This window comes from Squalius cephalus, assembly GCF_949319135.1.
Source record: "Squalius cephalus genome assembly, chromosome: 13".
Taxonomy (NCBI): Eukaryota; Metazoa; Chordata; class Actinopteri; order Cypriniformes; family Leuciscidae; genus Squalius; species Squalius cephalus.
In genome coordinates, this window is record NC_137134.1 from 17676281 (window position 1) to 17698607 (window position 22327).

The 22327-nt window shown below is 39.4% G+C and overlaps 1 protein-coding gene across 11 annotated transcripts in view; it reads right to left on the reverse strand.

The window, feature by feature from the left end:
* The window catches only part of tle2a (TLE family member 2, transcriptional corepressor a), a 32005-nt gene extending 19702 nt beyond the window's left edge, over positions 1-12303 (reverse strand). For 10 of the 11 annotated variants that reach the window (XM_079889747.1, XM_079889746.1, XM_079889743.1 and 7 more), the window contains exons 1-2: positions 11777-12269; positions 5869-6029 (exon numbers count right to left, since the gene is read on the reverse strand). In XM_079889747.1, the coding sequence (XP_079745873.1) occupies positions 5869-6029; positions 11777-11800 (185 nt within the window). In that variant the 5' untranslated portion in view covers positions 11801-12269. Of the gene's footprint in view, positions 1-5868; positions 6030-11776 lie in introns of all 11 variants that reach the window. The other variant, XM_079889739.1, reaches the window with a different exon arrangement.
* Positions 12304-22327: the final 10024 nt, after the last annotated feature.

Consider the following 22327-nt stretch of genomic DNA (forward strand, 5'->3'; position numbering starts at 1 on the left):
TTATCAATTCAATTAAAATATTTATATTTGGCGCCAGTGATTCTCGTATCGCACGAAGATGGACAATGATATATTGCCCTATCGATATTTTGTCCTACCCCAACTAAAAAGTAAAATAAATCAATTTAAATACCACAAGTTAATTTAGGCATCAATGTATGTAATTGTACAGTACAAAAAAATGGAAATTGATTTTCAGATTTGTTATTAAATTTGTGCTTAAGATTCACTTTAAATGAGCATTAGGTCATGTAATAGTAAAAATAATGCATAAAGTAGGCCTAATCATCAATCTTACATTAATTCCCCTACGCTGTTTCTGAGAATATGAGACTATCCAATAAATGCAAGGAAAACACCAACTGCCCAAACATTGCTAAAGATCCCAACCCTTAATTACATAAAATCAAAACCATGGTTGATAAAGAAATGATGGTCTCTTTCTTTCCCTGACAACAGATAAGGTGATCGTCGGAACGGGCAACAAACAGTCGAGCCAGCAAAGCACCATTAGGTTACTTCAATATACACTCACAAGCTAACTGCACTTTTAATCATGTTGCACACCACAACAGAGTGAATTTATAATGATGACTTAAAGTAAAGCATCTGAATGAGAAATTTGAGTGAAAAAGCAAATATTCAGTCTGACGGTGAGGAGTATCAGTCCAATTAGAGAAAGTGAGGACACTTCCTCACAGATCTCATCCTCATTTGCCATGCCTGTGCCTCATTAGTAAAAGCCCTTGTGTCTTCTGTATTCTCATAGTGCTTTTTCATCTCTCTGCTTAGAGTGCACGCACACATAGTGATTAGTTAGTGAAATAGTCCAGTTCAGAGCTAAATTAAACCCCATTACTGCCTGAGAGAGGATTGATGAAGGTTTTGACTTTGGCAAATTTGCATTTGCGGCACACACTCTTTGAAGCCTGAAATGTGCTTTATGATAGAGCATGAAGAATAATACATTTTATGCTTTGTCGTGTTCAGAAATCGCAGATTCGTAAAGCAACGTTGCATTCTCTGCATTTACCACAGGGGGTGCTAATGGTTATTTTTTTTCTTCAGGTCAACAACTGTCATGGTGGAGCACCAGTTTGAAGAGAATACTGCTGAACAAGTTGATTCATTTTTATCATGTAACAGTTATAATGGAATATATATAGCGAGGTTTAATGCATACGTATGCATTATGTAGGCTATAGTATGCAAATCTTACACTAAGGTGGCAAAATGTAAATGGTATAAAACAAGGCTGTGCCCATGTTATACCACATGGTGAAAACCCCAAAAAAATCTCCATCGATACAAGTATATGGCAAACATTCCTGATGAAATACTCTGTCAGACACACACCAACATTAAAGCGCAATTGCAAACCAAACCACCCACCACAAACACATGCACTTAAATACACACGCGCTCGATGGGGGAATGCCGGGCCACACACATACAGATGTATTCAGCAAAGCAGGCCTAAACCACAAACCCCAGACTTCATCATAAAGATGCCTAGAATCCACTAAAAAGTCCACTCTGTCTAGGCACAAAGAAGATATCATGGGTATCAGCGCAAAGCTGTTTCTGTGCGGGTGGCTGTCTGTGGGTTGGTTGTCTTCATGTCTGAGCCATTGCAAACCCAGAGGACACATTAGCAAGGTAGGTGAGCTGCTGTGTTCGTAAAAGGGCTGGGCAAAGCAAAAACTACTGTAATGAGAACCTCCGGTCTAAAGCCCTCCTGTCTGCTGATTAGAGGCCTTCTACACAAAAAACACCCAAACCTAAGCACACAATCACGAACATGCAGAGACATAGTCAAGTCAAGTCACCTTCATTTAGCGCTTTTAACTATATGGACTGTTTCAAAGCAGCTTTAATAATAGGAAATTAAATTAATAGGAAATTAAAGTAACAGAGATTGTATTGGCTTTACAGCAGCTCTAGAATAAAAGTTATTGTCACAGCTTAAGTTAGTTTTGATCGACTCACTTCGGTTGCAAAGATCATTAGTTATTAATTATGGGGCCGCTAACACGACACCGTTCTAACAGAAAACCCTTTCAGAATTAGCAGAATTATTTATCTCTTCCGAGTAGCCGTGTGAAGCGGAACTATTTTGACAATGTTTTATCTGTACAGAGGTAAAGGGAAGGAGAAGGGGGCCTCCACAGGGGAGAGACTAGTTGACACTTCAGGACTGCGTTGTTGCCGTGTCCAGGCGCAGGTCCTTCATCAGATCTGGATACGACCTGGATCAGACAGACTGCGGTAAACCTCGGGATAAACAGAGAGAATAATATTACCGTAGACGCCATTCTTCTTATGATGTGACGAAGACATCAGGATTTATGGAAAGTGTTCCCGGTTCCAGCTGACCTAATCTATGCAGCCTAACATTGAATTATAGAAGTTTATAATGTGTTGTGTGTATGCTAGGTCAAAGAGATGTGTTTTTAGTCTAGAACTGACAGTGTGTGTTCGCTTCCCGGACAATGTTAGGAAGACTGGTCCAGAGTTTTGGTGCTAAATAGGAAAAGGATCTACGCAACGGTTATAAATGAGGCCCCAGAAATGTTATTAATAAAGCAATCTTTAGTAACAGAACTACAGAAGTGATAGGTCTAACATATTTTTAACACGGAGTCGGCTTTGAAGCCTTGGCTAAATGAAGTTTACACGAGACTAGATAATGATCTGAGACTCTGCTGCAGAATTTCAACGGCATCAACATTGATTCCATGTGATAATATTAGATCTAGAGTATGATTACGACAATGAGTAGGTCCTGACACGTGTTGTCTAACTCCAATAGAGTTCAGAATGTCTTTAAATGCCAATCCCAATGCATATTTTTTTCGTTATCTACATGTGTATTAAAATCACCAACAATTAGGACTTTATTTGCAGCCAATACTAACTCTGATAGAAAATTAGCAATTTCTTTGATAAAGTCTGTATGGTGCCCTGTATACAGTAGCCAGCACAAATCTCATTGTGATTCATCATTTACACTAGATAGTGTTACATTAAGCACCAACACTTCAAAATAGTTATACTTGAAACAAGACTTCTCAGTAATTCTTAAGATATTACTATAAATTACAGCAACACCTCCCCCTTTGCCTTTCAGACGAGGCTCATGTTTCTAACAATAATCTTGGGGGGTGGACTCATTTAAAGTAAGGTAATCGTCTGGTTTTAGACAGGTTTCTGTCAAACACAGCACATCTAGCTTATAATCTGTGATCATATCATTAACATGAAGTGCTTTTGAAGTAAGGGATCAAATATTCAGCAACCCAAGATTTATCATTTGTTCATTTGTATTCATCTGTTTTTTTATTTGTTTTTATTACATACGCAAAACATGTGCAGTGCAAACAACACAGCATGGTAACACCGTATGGAGCAGCTCTCTTTGTTATGCAGTTCCTGCCCAGTTCACATTTCCTGCCGGACCTTGCGCTGTAACCTGACCTCGGCCTAAGTGTGTTTCTCACATAGACCAGCGCCCAGCCACCCACACACAAACACACCTCTCCCCAACTCATCTTGCCAAATCTCTTTAGCTCTGACTCTTTCCTGTCCTTTAATCCAACACCAATCAGCCTCCAGACACAAATTACGAGAACTAAAATTAAAATCTAAGCCACGCCACGTATAGCCAAGAGCTGTCTGTGCCTGTCTGGCGCGTCCCGTGTGTGCCTGCCACGTTCTACCTGGAGCGGGACCAGCTCAGTGGCAGGAGAATGCTTATGGGAAATGCCACATCTGAAACACCATGGGAAGGCCACTGCTAATCTTGTTGCCTGACCTAAAGGAGGTCTGTGATTTTAGACTTCACATTGTAATGCTTCATGAAGTGCCATTCAGGGGCTAATTACAGTGCTAGTAAGAAAATTAGATCAAACTGTAAAATCACCCATTGACTTGAAGTCATAGAATGTTTGACATTCAAATTATAACGCTGCCTTCGTCGTGTTGGAATGATTGTATTTACGAGCTAAGCATACATTTACAATATTGTCTGTAAATACCAGTGGGGAAACTCTGGATTTTCTTACAGCCCAGACTTTGAGTTGGGGGCATGTCAATTAATAGGAGAAGCTTAGTGGTATTGATCATAATTGTGAATCTTGACTCTACGGTGTAGTATTCACCCATTTTGTGTACCATTGTGTACCAAAACAGTGATAAAGCTTGCCAGAAAATTCTACTCTTTTAGCCAGGTTATGAGATGCCAGCCTTGTACATCCAATTTCCCATCTGTGGCAGCAAACAAAAGCATTAATTGAACACCTAACCCTAACCATGCACATATTTTGCTCTTTATTTTGTCCACTGGCTAGAAAACCTAGCTTGTTGCACTAGCTGGAGAAAATGAAATAAAAAGGAAAAGGAAATTAACCACATTGTCCATTTCATTTGTACCCAAATCACATTGAAAATTAAAACTGAAATATCGAATTATAAACTCACACACCATAACTTTCATAAATCATGCAACTCTAGTATTTGCATACAGTACTGATTGTCATGAAACACAGATGTAGTTCATTACTCCTTGAGCAAAGTACTCAACTTATGTTGAAATGCTCTAATTATAATAAACACCCAACAAATGAAACCAAGAAATGTCTCCCGCTCTAATTTGATAACAAGTGTGCAGGTGTTTGGCCCTCTGCATCAGGCTTGAGCCAGATTCATTAGATATTCGAGCACCAGCTAAATGCAAAAATCAAGAACAGATGAACAACTCTTAAAATCTGATTGGGAGACAAATACAGAACCACATGAGAGTGGTATTATCCATTAATTTAGAAAGGTGCACAAAATATCTGCTTAGCTGTTGGCTTCTGGGAAAGATTTTGAGCAAATACAGCCATAAATATCCAGGCTGATATATGTGTAAACCCAGCAGCCATCAGAAGGGCTGAACTCTGTTTATACAGAGGATTTTTGAGCTTATTTGACTGAACACTGAAGGCAGGAACAGAAGAGACTAACAATAGGAATGTGGGGACTGGGTGGATTTGCCGAGTCTGGCATGAGGAATCAAAGCTGTAGCCGTGTGAAGGCTTGCCAGTAATAAGGAAGGGTGTGCGGGTGTGCAGAGGGGGCATGGACTACCGTCCCGGAGAGGATGCCAGCACCTACTAGAAATCACACACAGGTCATGCCTGGTCTGGCCACATTCCTGAGCCTCAGAGTACACATAAAACAAACCCAAAGAACCAAAGGAATATGTATGTGTTATGAGAAAGCAGTGGGCCTTCCCCTTTTAGAAGCTACATCAAGGGATTTCTTTTGAATACTAACAAAAATCTAAGCCCTACTTGTTAGAAATTCCCACTAAAACCTACACTCTGATGGTAGCTAATTTACATGTTGCCTGGCTGGTCCAAGCAAGTGATTAGCTGGTGTCGAAAAGGGATGTCCAATCTTGCTCATGGAGGGCCACCTTTTTGCAGAGTTAAGCTCTAACCTCCCTAGAATTTTCTAGTAATACAGAAGATCTTGATTAGCTAGTTCAGGTGCATTTAACAATGTATGGAACTATACTCTGCAAGAAAGCATCCCTCCAGGAGTAAGATTATACATCCCTGATATAGATGGATTTTTAGATGGATGGCAAGAAGTCAATCATCTTTGTCAAGCAGCCACCATGTTCCAAAAAGCAACCTGACCGCCCTAACCACTGACATTTTAACCTTTCTTCAGCCTTCTTCCTACAATTACATTGCATCAGGAATTCAGCAAAGACATTCTCCCATGAGTTAACTAAATTACAGGCTTGGGAAAAATGTATTTTGATTATATTGACATAGAACATCTTAGCGAGTGTATGTATTAGCACGGGGGTTGTACCTGTGATACTGTGTCTGCAGGAACTGGAACTCCTCCTTTATGCGGTCCAGAGTCTCGGGGTAAGTGAGTTTCAGAGGTTGGGTCGACCCCGATGCTGCAGCGACTGCGGCTGCTGCTGCTGCAGCTGAAGCTGAGGACCCGGGGGGTGGTTGCAAAGGTGCCTATGGGGGGGGGAGAAAGTAGGGTTAGAATCTGAAGCTCTTTTTTTTAAAACAGGATGAAAAGCATTTTTTAAAGAAATTACACTTAAAAGCTAATTTCAGGCAATTGCAAAAAGCTCTGTCGTAACGCATGAGTCAATAATAGTCATATTTTGCATTCTTTAAAAAAATCAGACGATTCAGAGACCTGATCAGAATCATTCAGTGCGAAAATATGATTTGAGGAGCTCATTGCATGGAGGTCTGTGAGCAAGATAGAGAGAGCTGTGCACAAGGCAGAAATGAAGGACATTGATGAAAGACAAGCTCCACAGAATGAGAGATAAAGCAATGAAAGAATGAGAGTGGATGGGGGTTGGGGAAGTTCCATGACATAGGCTCCATTGTAAAAGGATAAAGCATTACAGACAGATGCGTGTCTATATCAGAGTGGTTGTGTGCTGGGATGTGGGACTGGGGTGGGGACCATGCTCACTGCTAGAATTAAGACATTTGTTTAAAATTAAGCATGGATTAGAAGAGGGAGCAAGAAAGACTACCCCATCAGAAAGGGACCCCACTAAGCTAACTGAATTCCGCTGGCACCAGCAATTAGGAGCTTGGCCTCAGGGTAATGCAGACAGACAGGCAGACAAAAGCCTACGTGCGGTACAGTAAGGCCTGTCTATCCATCTATCTGTCTCCAAGCACCTCTGCTGACGAAGGTCCTCGTGCTTGTGACTGCGCATCACAGGGGTTCTTGCACTTCTCACGGGAATCTCTTCTTCTAATGAGCTAAAAGGAAAAACTGCCAAAAGGGACATGATTGACCAAATGTGAAAGTGCATAAAGCCCCATTACTTCAATTAACATGGAGCATGGTTTTGACGGTAGTCGCATTTACTGCCAAACACTTGAGCGCCTAACCGTTGGCAAAGTATCATAGGGTGTTATGAGCATGTGTGACCTGCATTAACACAGAAAAGGCTTTGACCTAGCCAAGAATTACAGAGAAAATGAAAACATAGTACATGGACAGTTTAAGCTTAAAGCTTGTCTTGGAGGGATGGGGACAGATGTAGCTGCAAATGTCAAGGGGGGGTGGAGGGTGTCTGTGGGTAAAAGGGGTCACCCTGTGTCGGGGCAGCAGGCTTGGAGTACTAGGGGGGATGTTTGAGGAGGGGTTGGACCGAACTACACAGGGAGAATAGAGCTACTCGGCCTTCGGCTCATGGGAGACACGGCGCATTGTTAGAGTCTCTAACGAGCTCCTCTCTCCAGCCCTGCATTTCAATCTGCTGTCCAGATCCCCAGGCTCTCACAGCTCCAGCCTAGCAGGGAGCACACACACACTACAATTACTTCTCACAGGCCAAAGAAAAGAGTCTGGAGAACAAGAGGAAGGCCATTTGACAGGGGGAGGCGGGAAGAAGGGGGAATGACACTTGGCTCTATTCCCTTCTTCCCCTTTATCTCCTCTCTCTCTACCCCACCCAGCCTCTCACTCTGATATTCACCTCTTTTTATTGAATTTTGCGTACAGGTGCAAAGAGACTTCCGGAAGAAAGAAAAAAAGTAACGACAAAGAAAGCAGGTCTTTGCTAAAAGGCTGAGACCAAAGAGCCAGTCACATGGAGCTTCTTGGAAACTGAATGTTCATTAATTTGACATTCAGGTTTCCGAAACCAGATTGTCACTACCACTCAGAGGCCATTATCGTGGTTCTTTCTATGTGTCCAGTCTCAATATGGGAGCCATTTTATTCAATGCTCTTATAACCTGCTTCTCAGGCTAAATCGCCTTACAAATCCTCTGTGCAACTTTCCTTGGTGGTTGTCACAATAAATGGCTCACTTGACCTTGACAGTTTCATAACAAGGTTTTAACCTGGCATGGTTTTGGCAGGACATAATCAGCATTGTGGGCCATTCTTGTCTTAGCGAAAGTCATGGTCACAGTTATTTGTATTATGGCAAAACTCTGAACACCCAAGTTGATTGAACTGATTAAATATCTTATGCCATGGCATGCTGACGGGTCACACAAGAAAAAGGTACCTTGAGGCAGTAATGACTTCAATCAAGGCTAAATGAAATTCTCACTTTTTGGATTTTAAATAGTGGAGAATCTCTTCGTTCTCACATGACCCTTAGTAAGGAATAGCTCAGGATCAAGTTGGGAGTCTGCTGGAAATTACAGCTTGAGCTGCCTAGATACTATGAAAAGCCAAGTGTATATATATATATATATATTATATATATATAGGCATGTCTAAGTCCATTTCTTTACCAGACTCAGTGGTAAACACTCACACTCAACAATGAGTCTTGGAAATTGTGAGTGTGCATGCAATGTTTTCATTTCTTTTCCTCTAATTACATTGTGTGGTGATGTGTTGCATCAACCAATAATGATCTCCCAAATCCCCCTACCCACCCACTTACTAAGACAAAATGTAGAAGACTAAAGAGACTGCTAAACACTACAAACAATCATACACACAGAGAGAGAACTGCTGCTTCTGTGTCCACTGAGCTGTCCAAACCACAGCTTCTTTCTTTCTGTCAGAGGTCTGGCTGAGGGACCTACAAGACTCCCACATGGCCTACATCTGAGAATTGCTACACAGCCTGTGAAATGCTGTGGCCGGGCCATGATGACCGACATGGCAAAACCTGTCAACACGGTTGCCTAACCTTTGATAAAGCCGTTTCTCTTTTCACACACAAATCACTTGGAAAGAACAGACCACGTGCTTGATGTTTCCATTCCCAGAGAATAGCTACAAAGCCCAATAAGGGATTCTCCAAAGCTTCTAACTCTTTCAGACCAGAGTATAAATTATAACTGTGCTTTAAATACAGTTGTATATTCTCTTTAGGTGTCTTTTCATGGTAACCTCCCCAAGTGAAGCCTCTGAGAACCAGCAACCCCACTAATTATATCATGTTTTTCCCTAAAAAAAAAAAAAAAAAAAAAAATCCACCCTACGAAATGGGGTGGAGATAGGCTAAATATAATTGGAATGGACTTTCTGTATCTCTGAACCATTTGAAGAAGAACTTCTTTTTATGTGTACACACAAATCCAAAGAACCAGGCGTTGCTTTCTGCAGCAACGTTTGAAGTTCAGGCATTGTATATGAAATCTTTCGACTACAGTGTCAACAACCGGCAGGCATTTGCATTTTAAAAAACCTCCCCGGGAATCCGACCTAGGCGCGGCCTTGTTTCATTGATTCCGTACTCTACGGCAGCATAGAGCTTTAAGGAATGCCCCAGTAATCCCTTACTTAGACGGGGGGAGGGGACATGGGGTGTAGTATGGTGCCAAGCACCTGTTTCATTAACATCACATCTTTTCTCTACCCTCTCCGCAAGCTCGTTATTCAAATTTCCCCGCTGTCAGGATACATTAGCAGTGCCGCGACGTTGGCTTGTCAGCTGTGGTAATTGCTGTAGGTGCTTCTTTATGAGGTAACCCACAGCCTGTTTGTTCTTTTGCTTTCAAGGAATTCCACACTTCCTTCCAATGACTTTTGCAAACCTTGCCCAAAATGCTTCACTTAATGGCTGAGGTTGCCAAGGCCGGAATGGGCCATGCCCTGATTCCCTTGGATTCCTCTGGAAACAGAAGGCTGGAGGAAATGGGATCACCGTCAGGGAGGAATAATGAGAAATACCTCACATAGGAAGGATAGTGGAGCACCTCTGTTGGAGACATCTTGGCCAGAGCAGATCCCTCCAGAAAACAGAATCAAAACCAATCAGCAGGTGTCAGTAGGCAATCTGTAGGAATTGCCCACTGTTTCAAACTGGGAAATAAGATTTTCCACTTGGTAGTTAAATTATATGCAATGTAATTATAAAAAGAAGTCGCTAATGATGAAACTTGCAGTCTCATCTGTAAACAACCAAGTCTGTAGTTTACTTAAACAGCAATATAACTACAGGTGCAAATAATTTCCTCTCCTTTACCCGAATACAAAAGCCTTGTTTAATCCCTTAAAATATATGACTCTCCCTATTTAGCCTAAAGTTAAACTGTGTACAACTCTCTCATTCAATGTTAAATGCACTTTTAAAAACTGATGGACTGACTAATTAGCATGAAATTTGTCTTGGTTAAGAGTGGAATTGAGAGATTTTTTCCTGAAACCATCCCTTCATCAAACAAAATGTTTTGTGTTAAAATGCTAGTTTCAAACAAGATGGAAATTTTTGTATGTATTAACCTTTTTCACACGTTGAGGAATGTGTGGGTTGGTTCTGTCTGTTTCAACCGCTTTATTTATTGCACGCGGTCTTTCATCAAGATATTTCTACTCATAATTGACTAAATGAAATGCCTGTGCCATAGTAACACTCTATTAAGATTTCATTCTTTATGTTGATACTTAGCCTACAGGTTTTGTCTAGAAACCTAAAAAAATTATTTGGACTGAAGAACATGTCTTCCTTATTGAACGACAAAACAGCTGCATCACATCCCAACCACCTTTTCATGTTTTAGGCAGTTCAAGGTGAGCGGAGAGAGGCCATATTCAGAAGTAGCTGGGTGCCCTGGAAAAACAGGTTGGACCAATCTTTCATTCTAAAGAGAAATAAGAAAAGAACCGAGCAGCCTGGTCACTGCAGAGCAACAACCAAAAGGGTTGGAAAACCTAAATACTTCACCCATGTACCATGCATCTCCTTCAGATCACGAAATTGCACACCCCAGTGGAATCTAATTTCCATCCCTTAGGAAATGAATGTCAAAGCACTCTTAGGGAAGGTTGGGGGTGCTGGGGGAGGGGTGTATGGTGACTGTAGAGAAATCTCATGAAGGATTTTAACACATAGTTTGATTCAATCAGTCCAGTACATTCAATAATAACTGCCTTTTATTAAATAGAGGTCGACCAGTATGAGCTTTTCAACAGTCAATACTGCCAATATGACAACTAGAGAGCATGGTGACCAAGAAGATAACACCCGATATACTTGATAAGGCTATTTAGGTTTGAGCAAATTCAATGTACACTGAAACCAAACAAACTTTTCTGACACAAGGGAGATCTACAGCATCTATTAATCGGCCAAGCAGTGCAATCGGCCAGTTAACATCATAATGGCCAGGCACAGACCGATTTATTTGTCTGGCTGATATATCAAGTCCCAAACTAGCTTTATGGGATGATTCTTATGGTAACCAAAACAACAACCAAAAACAATGCAAAAATTAGCATACATGAGACCATAAAAGCAAAAAATATAAGTCTAAAAGACCTTTATCAAAGAGTGGTCAACATTGGAGATTCATGCAGAACTGAAATATGAATATTCATGAAACTTACATGTATGAAAGGTGAAAAGCAATGTACTGTGGCACTTGAAATTACAGTAGCTGAAACTTACAGTAGCTGAAACATCAGAAATACAGAGATCTGCCTATAAGCTATTAAGGGGTAGGCTATAACAATAACATAACGGGAAGGTAGTATCATTTAAGCACATTGATTTATTTATCGAATTGGCTGCCTTGAATATCTCGGATAAAAAACAGACTATTTAAAGCACATTTCAGTGTGGTTTGATTTGATCTAATCATGCCTTGATGAGCTGCACTACTCGGGCAACTCCAGTTTCACAATCCATGTGAACGTGTACCTTAAATGATGAGACAAAGAGTACAAACACACTTTGTTTTAGCCTGTATGTGAAATGCACTAAAGCGCATTGCGCACCAAGCAGACGGTCATTTTACAGAGTAGCAAGGCAACTTACCGGGGGTCGATTCTGGGGAAACATGGCGAATAACGGGGTCGTTGCCGTTTGAGGTTCTTCTGTTTCGGTGTTGTGTTAAACGTTGTTTCAGAAGAGTTTGCACCTTTTTGTGGGTCTCAGAAGAACATTTGGCCCTGTTTCGGCGGCGCCAGGCTCGGTCCGCGCATTCCTCGCTCAAGACTCCCTTTGTTCTGCTTTATCGCGCGATATAAGATGCGCCCAGTCCGGTATCGAGTCCCTCAATACGACGCACCTCGAAATATCAGAATGCTCGGCCTTCAGAGCTCCCCCACCCTTGATGTGTTTTACTGATGAAAATAATAAAGAAACCAAGTGGATGGCGAGCTATCGTGCTCCCAAGACGCGACACTCTACGCAGCCGCAGCTTCTTTTGTCTCTCTCTCTCTCTCTCTCTCTCTCTCTCTCTCTCTCTCTCTCTCTCTCTCTCTCTCCTCATCCGCTCCTTCCTTTCGACCCTCAGCTGTTTTTCAATGGGACATGCGAGTTGTTTTCTTCAAGAGAAACGCAAGCCCCCCCTGTGCAAAAAAAAGAGAAGGGGTTTGGCTTGTGGTAACCAGAAGCAAAGAGTTAAATTCTCAAGTTACACTCATTTTGGGCTGTGGTGGGAGTAGGAACCCTTAAAACGCAAGGATTGATCTGCTCAGTGCTATATTTGTTGTTAATGACAAATAAGGATGTCTGAGGTGATTAAAAAGAGAAATTAGTTTGTAGCTTTGTTATTAAAAATGTGATCTGCAGTGTTTGCTGGTTTCATACATTTTTGAAAAGAATTTATATATTTTTCTACAAACATTCTGATTTAATGACTCCAAAATATCAACACTGTAAACAATTATATTCATGATTTGGTATCACAACATTTTTTTCTTTTGTCAAATCAACTTTAATTTATAATCATTTATAATGGTTATTTATATGGTTCAGATAACCTAATATTGTAAGTTTCTGTTGATTAAACTAATCTCTTTCATTGTATTAACTAAATTTTTATTATTTCAATGAACTTAAATTTTGAAGGCAACCAGGTTACAGGTTACAATATTTGTTTACAATGCAGTAGCCAGTGCACACAACCTAAGAACGTTTTTGAAGGAAACATATTTTTTATTTATGAATATGAGGACATTCTTGGGTTTACTCCATTTGAAATGAACAAACAGTGCATTTTTATATGAAAGTCTGTGAATTTTACTATTTTTTTATGGCACATGACAACAAAATGTCTACCTTCATTTCAGTTACACCACTAACCTTAATTTGGCAGACAAAGGTTTTTCAAATATTAATAATTGAATAAAAGTATATAACTGTTTGCTTCAATGCTCTAGAAATAAAAAGGTTACCAAACAACTTGTCAACATTTCTTCTTCTTTTTCCCCCCTTTTTTTACGAATTTAAACTGTATAATGAGACTTTAGTTATTTGTGATGATCCGTTGACCATAACACCACCTACACATTTATATAAATATTGAAATATAAAAACTTCATTAAATAAGAATTTCAACATAGGTGCAAGTCATTTTCTGTATAGCATACTGATCTATGTATTTTAGTACAATAATGTAAAATACAAGCATCACGACTTTATGTGCAAAATAGATGATCCAAAGTAGTGTTTTAGCAAATATATCGATGAATATGATTAAAATAAATAGGTCTAATAAAATCTCCTCTGCACAAAATTTAATATTTTGAGATGTGGTTTAAATATAGCACCGTCTCTGTCGGCTATTCACACGTTCTCTTCACGTTGTCTAATTTTATGCACAGGACTTCGATTGAAAAATAAGGGTGCAGCTAACTGTACAATGATTGAATGAAATCTCCACGTGGGGTTTGACCCAGCCACAATCAACACTGGCTGCGGTAGCCAATCAGCGCCGAGAGAGCCCCACGTTGGGTACGCTGACCGCTCTCTGATTGGTGCGCGTCACAATTATAGAACCCCAAACGTCAGTCAGGCGCTCAGAGCGACCGAGAAAACCATTTAACCCTTTCGGTGCGCGCGGTGGAGACATTTGATTTCAAATTCCTTTTGTGATGTAAAGTAGGTTTTTTTTTTCTCTTCTCCATTTTATTACTTTAAATCGCTTTGCATTGTTTCAGGGCGACCACAATGAAATCCCACGGCTAGTCGTTTAAAACGAGGGACTATTTCCTATGTAAATCACCTTTTGTTTAGGCCACCAGTCTCTTCATCTGTTTATGAAATGTCTTGATTTGAAGATACCTAAGATAGTCATTTGGGTATTTTGATCTTTCATCTCGAAGACACACGAAACATCCCTTCGCTATAAAGATAACATGCTCCGGGGAACAATAAGAACCAGTGTGTGACCTAAATCAAATCTCTTGTGAGTGTGTGTTGCTCTGGGTCAGGGAATACAGCTTAATATGCTCACAAAGGTATTATAAACCCAAGGAATCATGGAAGATCTTGGATAGCTTTTTTTTTTGACAAAACAATATGAACGACAGCTATTTTCATGCACCGCTGTGACATAAATAATAAAATACACAAACTCTCTTCTTTTGGTGTTAAGAAATGCAAAAGCGCATGAGCTATTTATTAGTATTCCAGTGGCATGACCCCTTTAGCTGGGCTCATAATTAGAGAGGCAGATATTGAAAAAGCAATTTTCCCACTGTAGAAATCACTACCTGGCAGCAGTGCGGCTGAAAAACAGAAAGAAGGGATGCAGAGGAGGAGAGAAAATAGAGGGAAGGAGGAGTGCAGGGATCTGCTGAAAAGAGAGATACAGATTTAGAGGATGTATGGAGACTGGAAGTCGAAGGGGGAGGCGGAGGGGGGTCATTATTGCCATTTTTTCCCATGAATTTTAATGCTCAGAGCAGGTCTCCTGGCCACTGCGGTCCATATTGGAAACAGTCATAAGCGAGCCACATATTAGAGTCATGCTGCAGGATGTCTGATATATGATGTTTGGTGTGTGTGTGTGTGGGCAGAGAGAAAAATAAGCGTTTTAAAGCTCAGATTTCACAAAAGTTTTACAAGCAACGGTCAATATCTCCATTTTTCAGATCAGACGAGAGACGCCTTTGAACCATGTTTCCATTTGGCCCAAGAAAACCGAACAAAAAGACATTTTTATCCCCTACAATGTTTGACATTATTTATTCCAGAGACGTCCTTCAGAAGAAACAAACTTGATCAATGATCTTCCCCCGTAATTCACTTTCACATGCAGCCCGCACAATTGCAACAACACAGATATGAGCTTTTTTGAAAGCTGAACAGAAAAAGACCAACTTGCTTCGCTACTGGGAAAATATGCTTTTAGCATTTAGAACTGCAGTAGGGAGAATATTTAAAGGGATAGTACACTGTAAAAAAAAAAAAGTTGCTGATTTTTTTTTTTTAAGTACAATCAACCTCGGATGTTTAAGTCATTTCAACTTAAATTACATTAAACTGACTTAAAAAATGAGTCGAATCTTGTATAACTATCAATAAGTTATGACAATATGGTTTTACATTGCTTTAACTCATCAAAATGAGTTATACAAGATTCAACAAAGTCAGTTTAATGTAATTTAAGTTGAAACTACTTAAACATCCAAGTTGATTGTACTTAATTTAAGGCAGCAGCTATTTTTTTAAATGTTATAACCATCAAATCAAGAGTATTGTCAGATTTTTTTATACGTGCAATGTATTTTTCAAGATAAAACATTTGTACATTTTCAAGATAAAACAGTTGCACTACATTTTACCACCTGAACTACCATTAAAAGTGAAATTACCAGATTTTTTTAAGAGACATATTGACCTTGACAGTCAAGAATGTCTTCAGGGGTCCTCTTTATGACATAATTTCCTGTTTCATTATGATATCAGGACAGTTGTGTCACCCTGACATTTTACTATATTTATTTTACAAGTATGTGTATAATGCTATTCTGGAACTGGAATATTCCATTAAAGGGACAGTTCACCAAACATTTGATTTCTGTCATCATTTACTCAATGTTGTTCAAACCTGTATGAGTTTCTTTCTTCCGTTGAACACAGAAGATATTTTGAAGAATGTTGTTAACCAAACGGTTGACGGAACCCATTGACTTCCATAGTATATTTTTCCAGCTTTGGAACAACTTTTCATATTTGGGTGAACTATCCCTTTCAACACAAACACAAGGCTTTTGGTTTCCCCTTTCCCTAACAACATACAGTTTCCATGGTGGATATATTGTTTCGCGCACTGGATTGCAAACACACCTGCACACATATATCAAACTGACAGCGCTGACTTCACTTTCTCCAATTAAAGAACTATAGTTAGAGCAGAAATGGTCACTTATTCCATTTGTGTTGGTACTTTGCTCTCGGTGCGACACTCGTAGTACTTGACAATCTGCTTAATGTGATTGCTGCAATATATGCACTTAAAATAATGTGGTCTTGCTAAGAAAGCTCTTAATATGAATGTAAACTTGATACACACTTATCCACTTTTGTATAAACTTGACATTCAAAGTACTAAAGAAAGAAAAGGAGAAGTAAGAAACTGATAAATGAATGGATGTATGGTAATGAAGGTCTGCGGCCTCATGATTGGAGGCGTGTGAGTTTGTTGCCTGGACAGTATGGAGGTGACTGACAGCTAGACAAGGCTATGCTGTTGTTGTGATCCCCCTCTACACACACACATACACACAAACACACACCCCTCACAGACAAGCCCCATGTCAGCACGGAGACGGGAGGCTGATTTATTGGACTCTCCTCCCCTGGGAACCCCCTACCATCCTCCACCTTTTCCCCCATCCATCCATCCCTCCCTCCATCCCTCCTCCTCTTTCCTGCTTTCCCCAGGGGGCAGAGAAGGGGTAATGACCCACATCAGCATCCACACACACACACACACACACACACACACACACACACAGACCCTATCGTTCAAGCACATTTGCACCCTTCACAGGATATCAAACGTCAAAAAAACAGGAATCAGAAATTCCACGGCACCCATTATTCAAAGTATAATTAAGATGATTCATTCAGACAAAAATGAGGCTTCAACCTGGAACCAAGACAATGTATTTGCATATACAGAGATATGTCTCTATTATCATAGATCTGTATCACTGTTGGCTTCCTGTCAGTTCTTTTTTATTAGAACAAATTCCTATCTGATCAGATTGGCAATAAGCTTTTACAAAATGAACTATTTTATTGTTGTATTTTTTCTGACCACCTTTTATAAGCCAACTGCGTGATGACATAAATCTTAAAGTCTTAAAGGGATAGTTCACCCAAAAAAATGAAAATTCTGCCATCGTTTACTCACCCTCAAGTTGTTCCAAACCTCTATGAGTTTCTTTCTTCTGTTGAACACAAAATAAGATATTTTAAAGAATTGTTGGTAATCAAACAGTTGACGGCAACCATTTACTTACAGAGTATTTTTTTCTTACTATGGATATCGTCAACTGTTTGGTTACCAACATTCTTTAAAATATATTCTTTTGTGTTCAACAGAAGAAAGAAACTCATACAGGTTTGGAACAACATGAGGGTGAGTAAATGGTGACAACATTTACATTTTTGGGTTGAACTATCCCTCTAATTTTTTTGTTTTGCAAGTAAATGTAAGTGATTAGCAATATGCTATGCTAATAAATAAAACAGTATATATTAGCCTAATATATAGTGTTTTATTTATTGGTTAATAATGTACTGATTTTAAATAAGTCTAATTTGTGTGCTCATTGTCGTATTCATTGCAAATCCGCTAAAGACTGCAATCGCAGTAATAATAATAATGACAACATATAGCATGTGTGTTACGAGCTCCGGCTGCCCCCTTCAGTTCATTATCAGTATTGCAAGTGAGGGAGTCAGCAGATTACCATTAAAATTCATAGAAGAGGCGTTATAATGCGGTGAACATGTTGGACGTGGGCGTCATTGCAATCCTCGCATGTTGCGGTCTATTTCTGAAATAGATTCTCACGGTTGGTGCATCTTTATCTTGAGCACTTGGTACGATAACGTTAGCTTAGCTTGCGGATGCAAAAGTAGGCTATATGTTGTACTTACTCGCAGACATGTTAAATAAAAAAAATTAAGACGTTTTCTCAAAAACATAAAGGGTCTACCTGTTTTGTAAAGTGACTATGTTTTATAGATTAAAACATATTAGTGTCATTATCATTTTATTTCATTTCATTTTATCATATTATTGTCAAATATCATGTTGTGACTCACGTGTTCACACGGTTCTATGGTGTAATGGTTAGCACTCTGGACTTTGAATCCAGCGATCCGAGTTCAAATCTCGGTAGAACCTAATATTTTTTCATCGAAGTATCGCAAATAGTAAAGACGCCGAAAACAACATGTAGAACTCGACTAAATTCCTATGTGAACGATAAAGACGACAGACTACCTATATGGTCACCTGCTTACTGTTTACTAATCTGAAATATTATTATTATTGTATATATATTTTGTTTTAAATATTAATTTGTTTAACCAATTTTATTTTAAATAGTAAATGAAATTATTCCATCATAAATATTTAAAATATGCTGCATTGTGACAGTCTCAATATGTATCACGTGATTCAGTGGCGTCCACTTGTCCAGATATCATTACAATTTTTAATCGATTTTCAAGTAAATACATCTTGACTGTTGGTATTCTGGCCATTTGAGGAATAACTCCTAAATAGTTCAATAAAATAAAAACAAATTAATAAAACTCCTACTAAAGTAGTTATAGCAGCATTTAGTCACGTGACAGTTAAGATGTTATACTTGAAATGCCCAAGAGGAGTCAGTATATCACATATTACATGAACGTGGAAAAAGTGCATGTTTCGAGTTCATCAGTGTTATTACTATTTTAATATGGAGAAGGAGGGAAATATATAACATTTAACATGAATTAAAAACATGATTTACTTTATTTATTAATCATTTAACCTTTCAGCGCCGTACCCAGATGCAAACAAAGAGAGGTTTTGTCAGATTTAGCTAACTTCTGGTATAGCTAAGAAACCCCTACACAAATACACAATCTGCTCCCTTGGTTTTCTTAGTCCCTCCACTTTCTAGATCTTAAAATACTCAATTTCTCTCCTCTCTCCAGCCGTATAACTCACATTTTCCCCCTTTACCCACTATCTGTTAAACTTGGCAGTTTAACAGACCCTGCATTTTCCAGGCCTGAGCCACTGCTGCCCATTCCAGATGTCTGTGGATTCAGGCTCAAAGGTCAGTCCTTCAGGCTCAAAGGACTGTACATGACTGTAATTTGTAGGTATAAAATTCCAAATTTATTAAGTATACAAGTCTACTTGTCTTGACCACCACAACATGCTTTTTTGTGTAAGTAAGAAGGAAATTTAGCTTGGCTAGTGTTCAGGACAGGTTTTCATTGGATCAAGCATTTGTGCATCAAAGTTACTTTAATTATGACCTTATAAAAAGCTATGGAAAAGTTTACTTTGAACTTTTAAACACAATTAAATAGGGAAACTTTTTTTAGTTTCACTCAAGTATACTTTTGGCTGGTCAAAGGACTTGTATTTTCTCCCTTTTACGCGACTGTCGACCACTCGCAACGTGTACAACCGTCCAATGTGTTTTACCTGTAATAAATACTCGCGGAGCCGCAGAGAACAGCAGCAACAGTGAGCGAGTATAAATATATAACCCATCCAGCCGGTGGTGGGTATGGCCGGGAGCCAGGCATCACTGACCCCTGGGCTGAAAGAAGTGTAGCATTGTCTCTCTGGGCCTCCAGCTCGGTGCATTTCAAAATGAACACAAGCCCTTCTGGATTATTTACTTTAGCCAGGCTATATGCCACATATGAGTCAAAATGACTATTTCCATAAAGGAAGAAGACTTTCTCTGGTCAATAATGAACTGTAGGAAATTATTCTAACAACGAAGTACCTTTTTGTAGCAGTTGGGCTTGCAGTAAACAAGAAAACCAAAAATTATGTAAATGAACAAAGTTATGAGATATACAGTACCAGGCTATTGACATTTCAGAAACATTGCAAATTTAGAAAACTAGCCAAAACTCACCAGTGATTCTTTAACGTGAAAACGTGCCCTTCTTTCCGTGAAAAAAAGAAAAAGGTGCTAACTTTTTGCCACTCCTGCCAATGGCCGGTGACTTAAGAAAATTTACCAGCCATAAATATGTTTTACCAGCCATGAAACATAGAATAATCCTTATTAAAGTTAAAAAAGTTTTTCAGTCAAGAGCAATGAGTCATAGTGGCATAGTGCCCCCTACCGTATAACAGTGAAAACATGGAAAGCCGGAACATTCCGTCAATGGCGGGGAAAGTTAACATTAAAAACACAGGTAGCAGCAGGAATATTTGGCTGCTGTCACTTTAAGAGTGAATGCACGGATCCAATATTTTACATATGTGTTTTATTTCTCAACTGTTTACGTTCAGTCAAGATGGGTATTTTGACATAATTTTGTTTGAATATGTCTGTTCAAGCACAAGAGAGCTCAATTCAGTATTCGCGCACTGTCGTGAGACGCGGATTTCTGGGTGTGTGCTTTGCGTGTTTGCGCTCGGAAAACTTCCCACACTGCACGCAAGTAACGAATTGAATTTCCTTTCGTGTCTTCTTGAACTTGAATATTTAAATTTGGCTAGGGTTAAACTTTAGTGATTATGCATCACTGGCTCGTCAACGTTCCCGAGCATCGTTCACGTTTATTCACGTTCTCACAATTTTGCATTGTTAGAATTCATAAAAATGTTTGCGGCCAACTGGCGATTGATACAGTTTCACATAATCACCAACACTGATTTTTACTCTAACTTGGCAGTTGGCGAGTGTTAATTTTTAGGCCCTGTACACAGCGCTCTGGAAAACTTGATTCTGATTGGTTAGTCGCGGCATTCAGCGGACAGATATTTCCTAAATTCGCTTATTGGTGGAGCTGAAACTGCGGGGCTACTTTCATGTCTCAATTCTCTTAAATGGGGAGGGGCTTATAATAAGGGACTCGCGCTCTCGTGTTTCACGCAATTGCAACTGGCGCCATTACATCTCAGTATTCAATTGTAGTGAAAATGACCTCGATAATATACATGTAAACTTATTGAACAATTTCAAATGGCATATTAATTGTAAAAAAAAATTGGAGTTCCTTTTGAGGGAACACCAAATAACATTAGCAAACATTATGAACTTCGCCAAATGAAACAGACTATAACATGAAATGCAGTACAGTTGTCGCACACTGACTAAAAGATTCATCCTGAGGTGCGTTTCCCAAAAGCATCGTTAGCCAACTAGTCGCAAGTTCCATCGTTATCATAGCATAGTTCAACAAGTCTGTGTTTCCCGAAACCATAGTTCTAACGAACATTCACAAACAGCATTGCAAAGTTGCTCTCAGGCTGTGGTTAGAAGCATAGTTTCCTTTTTTGCATGACTTATTTTATTGTGGACTCAATAAATCCTTATCTTGAGCAAAACCAGCAAGCTGACATTCAGTACAATCTGTGTCTTTTATTTAGAACACGTACAAATGTCATTTACGTCTTGTAGTTTGTCAAGAGATTTAGTTTTTGCAGAATGTGTCAAGCTAAAAACTGAGCCCTCTTTACACAAAATGATCCCCAAATGAGTTATTGGGGGGAATATCAACAATACACATGTAACGGACGTAGGCCAGTAAGAGCTGTGCATGTAAACTTCACTATTTGTATCCTTGATTTTTGCATCCCTAATTTGCGATTAACGCTAGTGGCTGTGTTCTTTAGCGTCCTTGTTAGCATGCCTGCCTTCCAGACGCCGTTTCGAATCCCACTCAGAGCGGGTCGAGTGGTTACATTTGGTGCCGTGACCCGGCTGGGAGTGAGGTTTAGGGGGGTGAGTGTAACGGACGTAGGCCAGTAAGAGCTGTGCATGTAAACCTCACTCCCCTGATCCCAAGTTCTTTAGCGTCCTTGTTAGCGTGCCCGCCTCCCACGGTCGAGTAGGACTGGTTACACACAGCTAAAATAGTTCTGAACACAGTGGTGTGACAACAGACCTACAATAATCCCCAAACAAATAAAGGTGTTAAATATGTTAGAACGGCCTATGCTTTCTTTGACATCTTCTAAACCCCAATCTTGCATAAGCAGAGGCATCAGGCCAGATGGAAACCCACAAAATAACAACTTACAGCTGAGGTAAAAGGAACGCAACATGATATAGAGTAGCAAGAGGGGTTTTGTCTTACCATTGCAGTTTAGGAACACAAGGGTAGGATGGAAGTTTTGTTACCATCCTGACTAGCGATTACAGTTCATACTAACATATGTTATAATACAAATAATGAACTGAGCGCATGTAACAAGCACTCATACCTAATCACAGTGCAAAATTTTAGATAGGTCTAATATTATAATATATACTTTAAATAAGAGATAATTGTATTAATTAGGCCTATACTATTACTTATATGTATTATAAAAATCATAGAATATAATTAATAGTGCATTTCTTTCTCAATTTCTTCACCCTGACA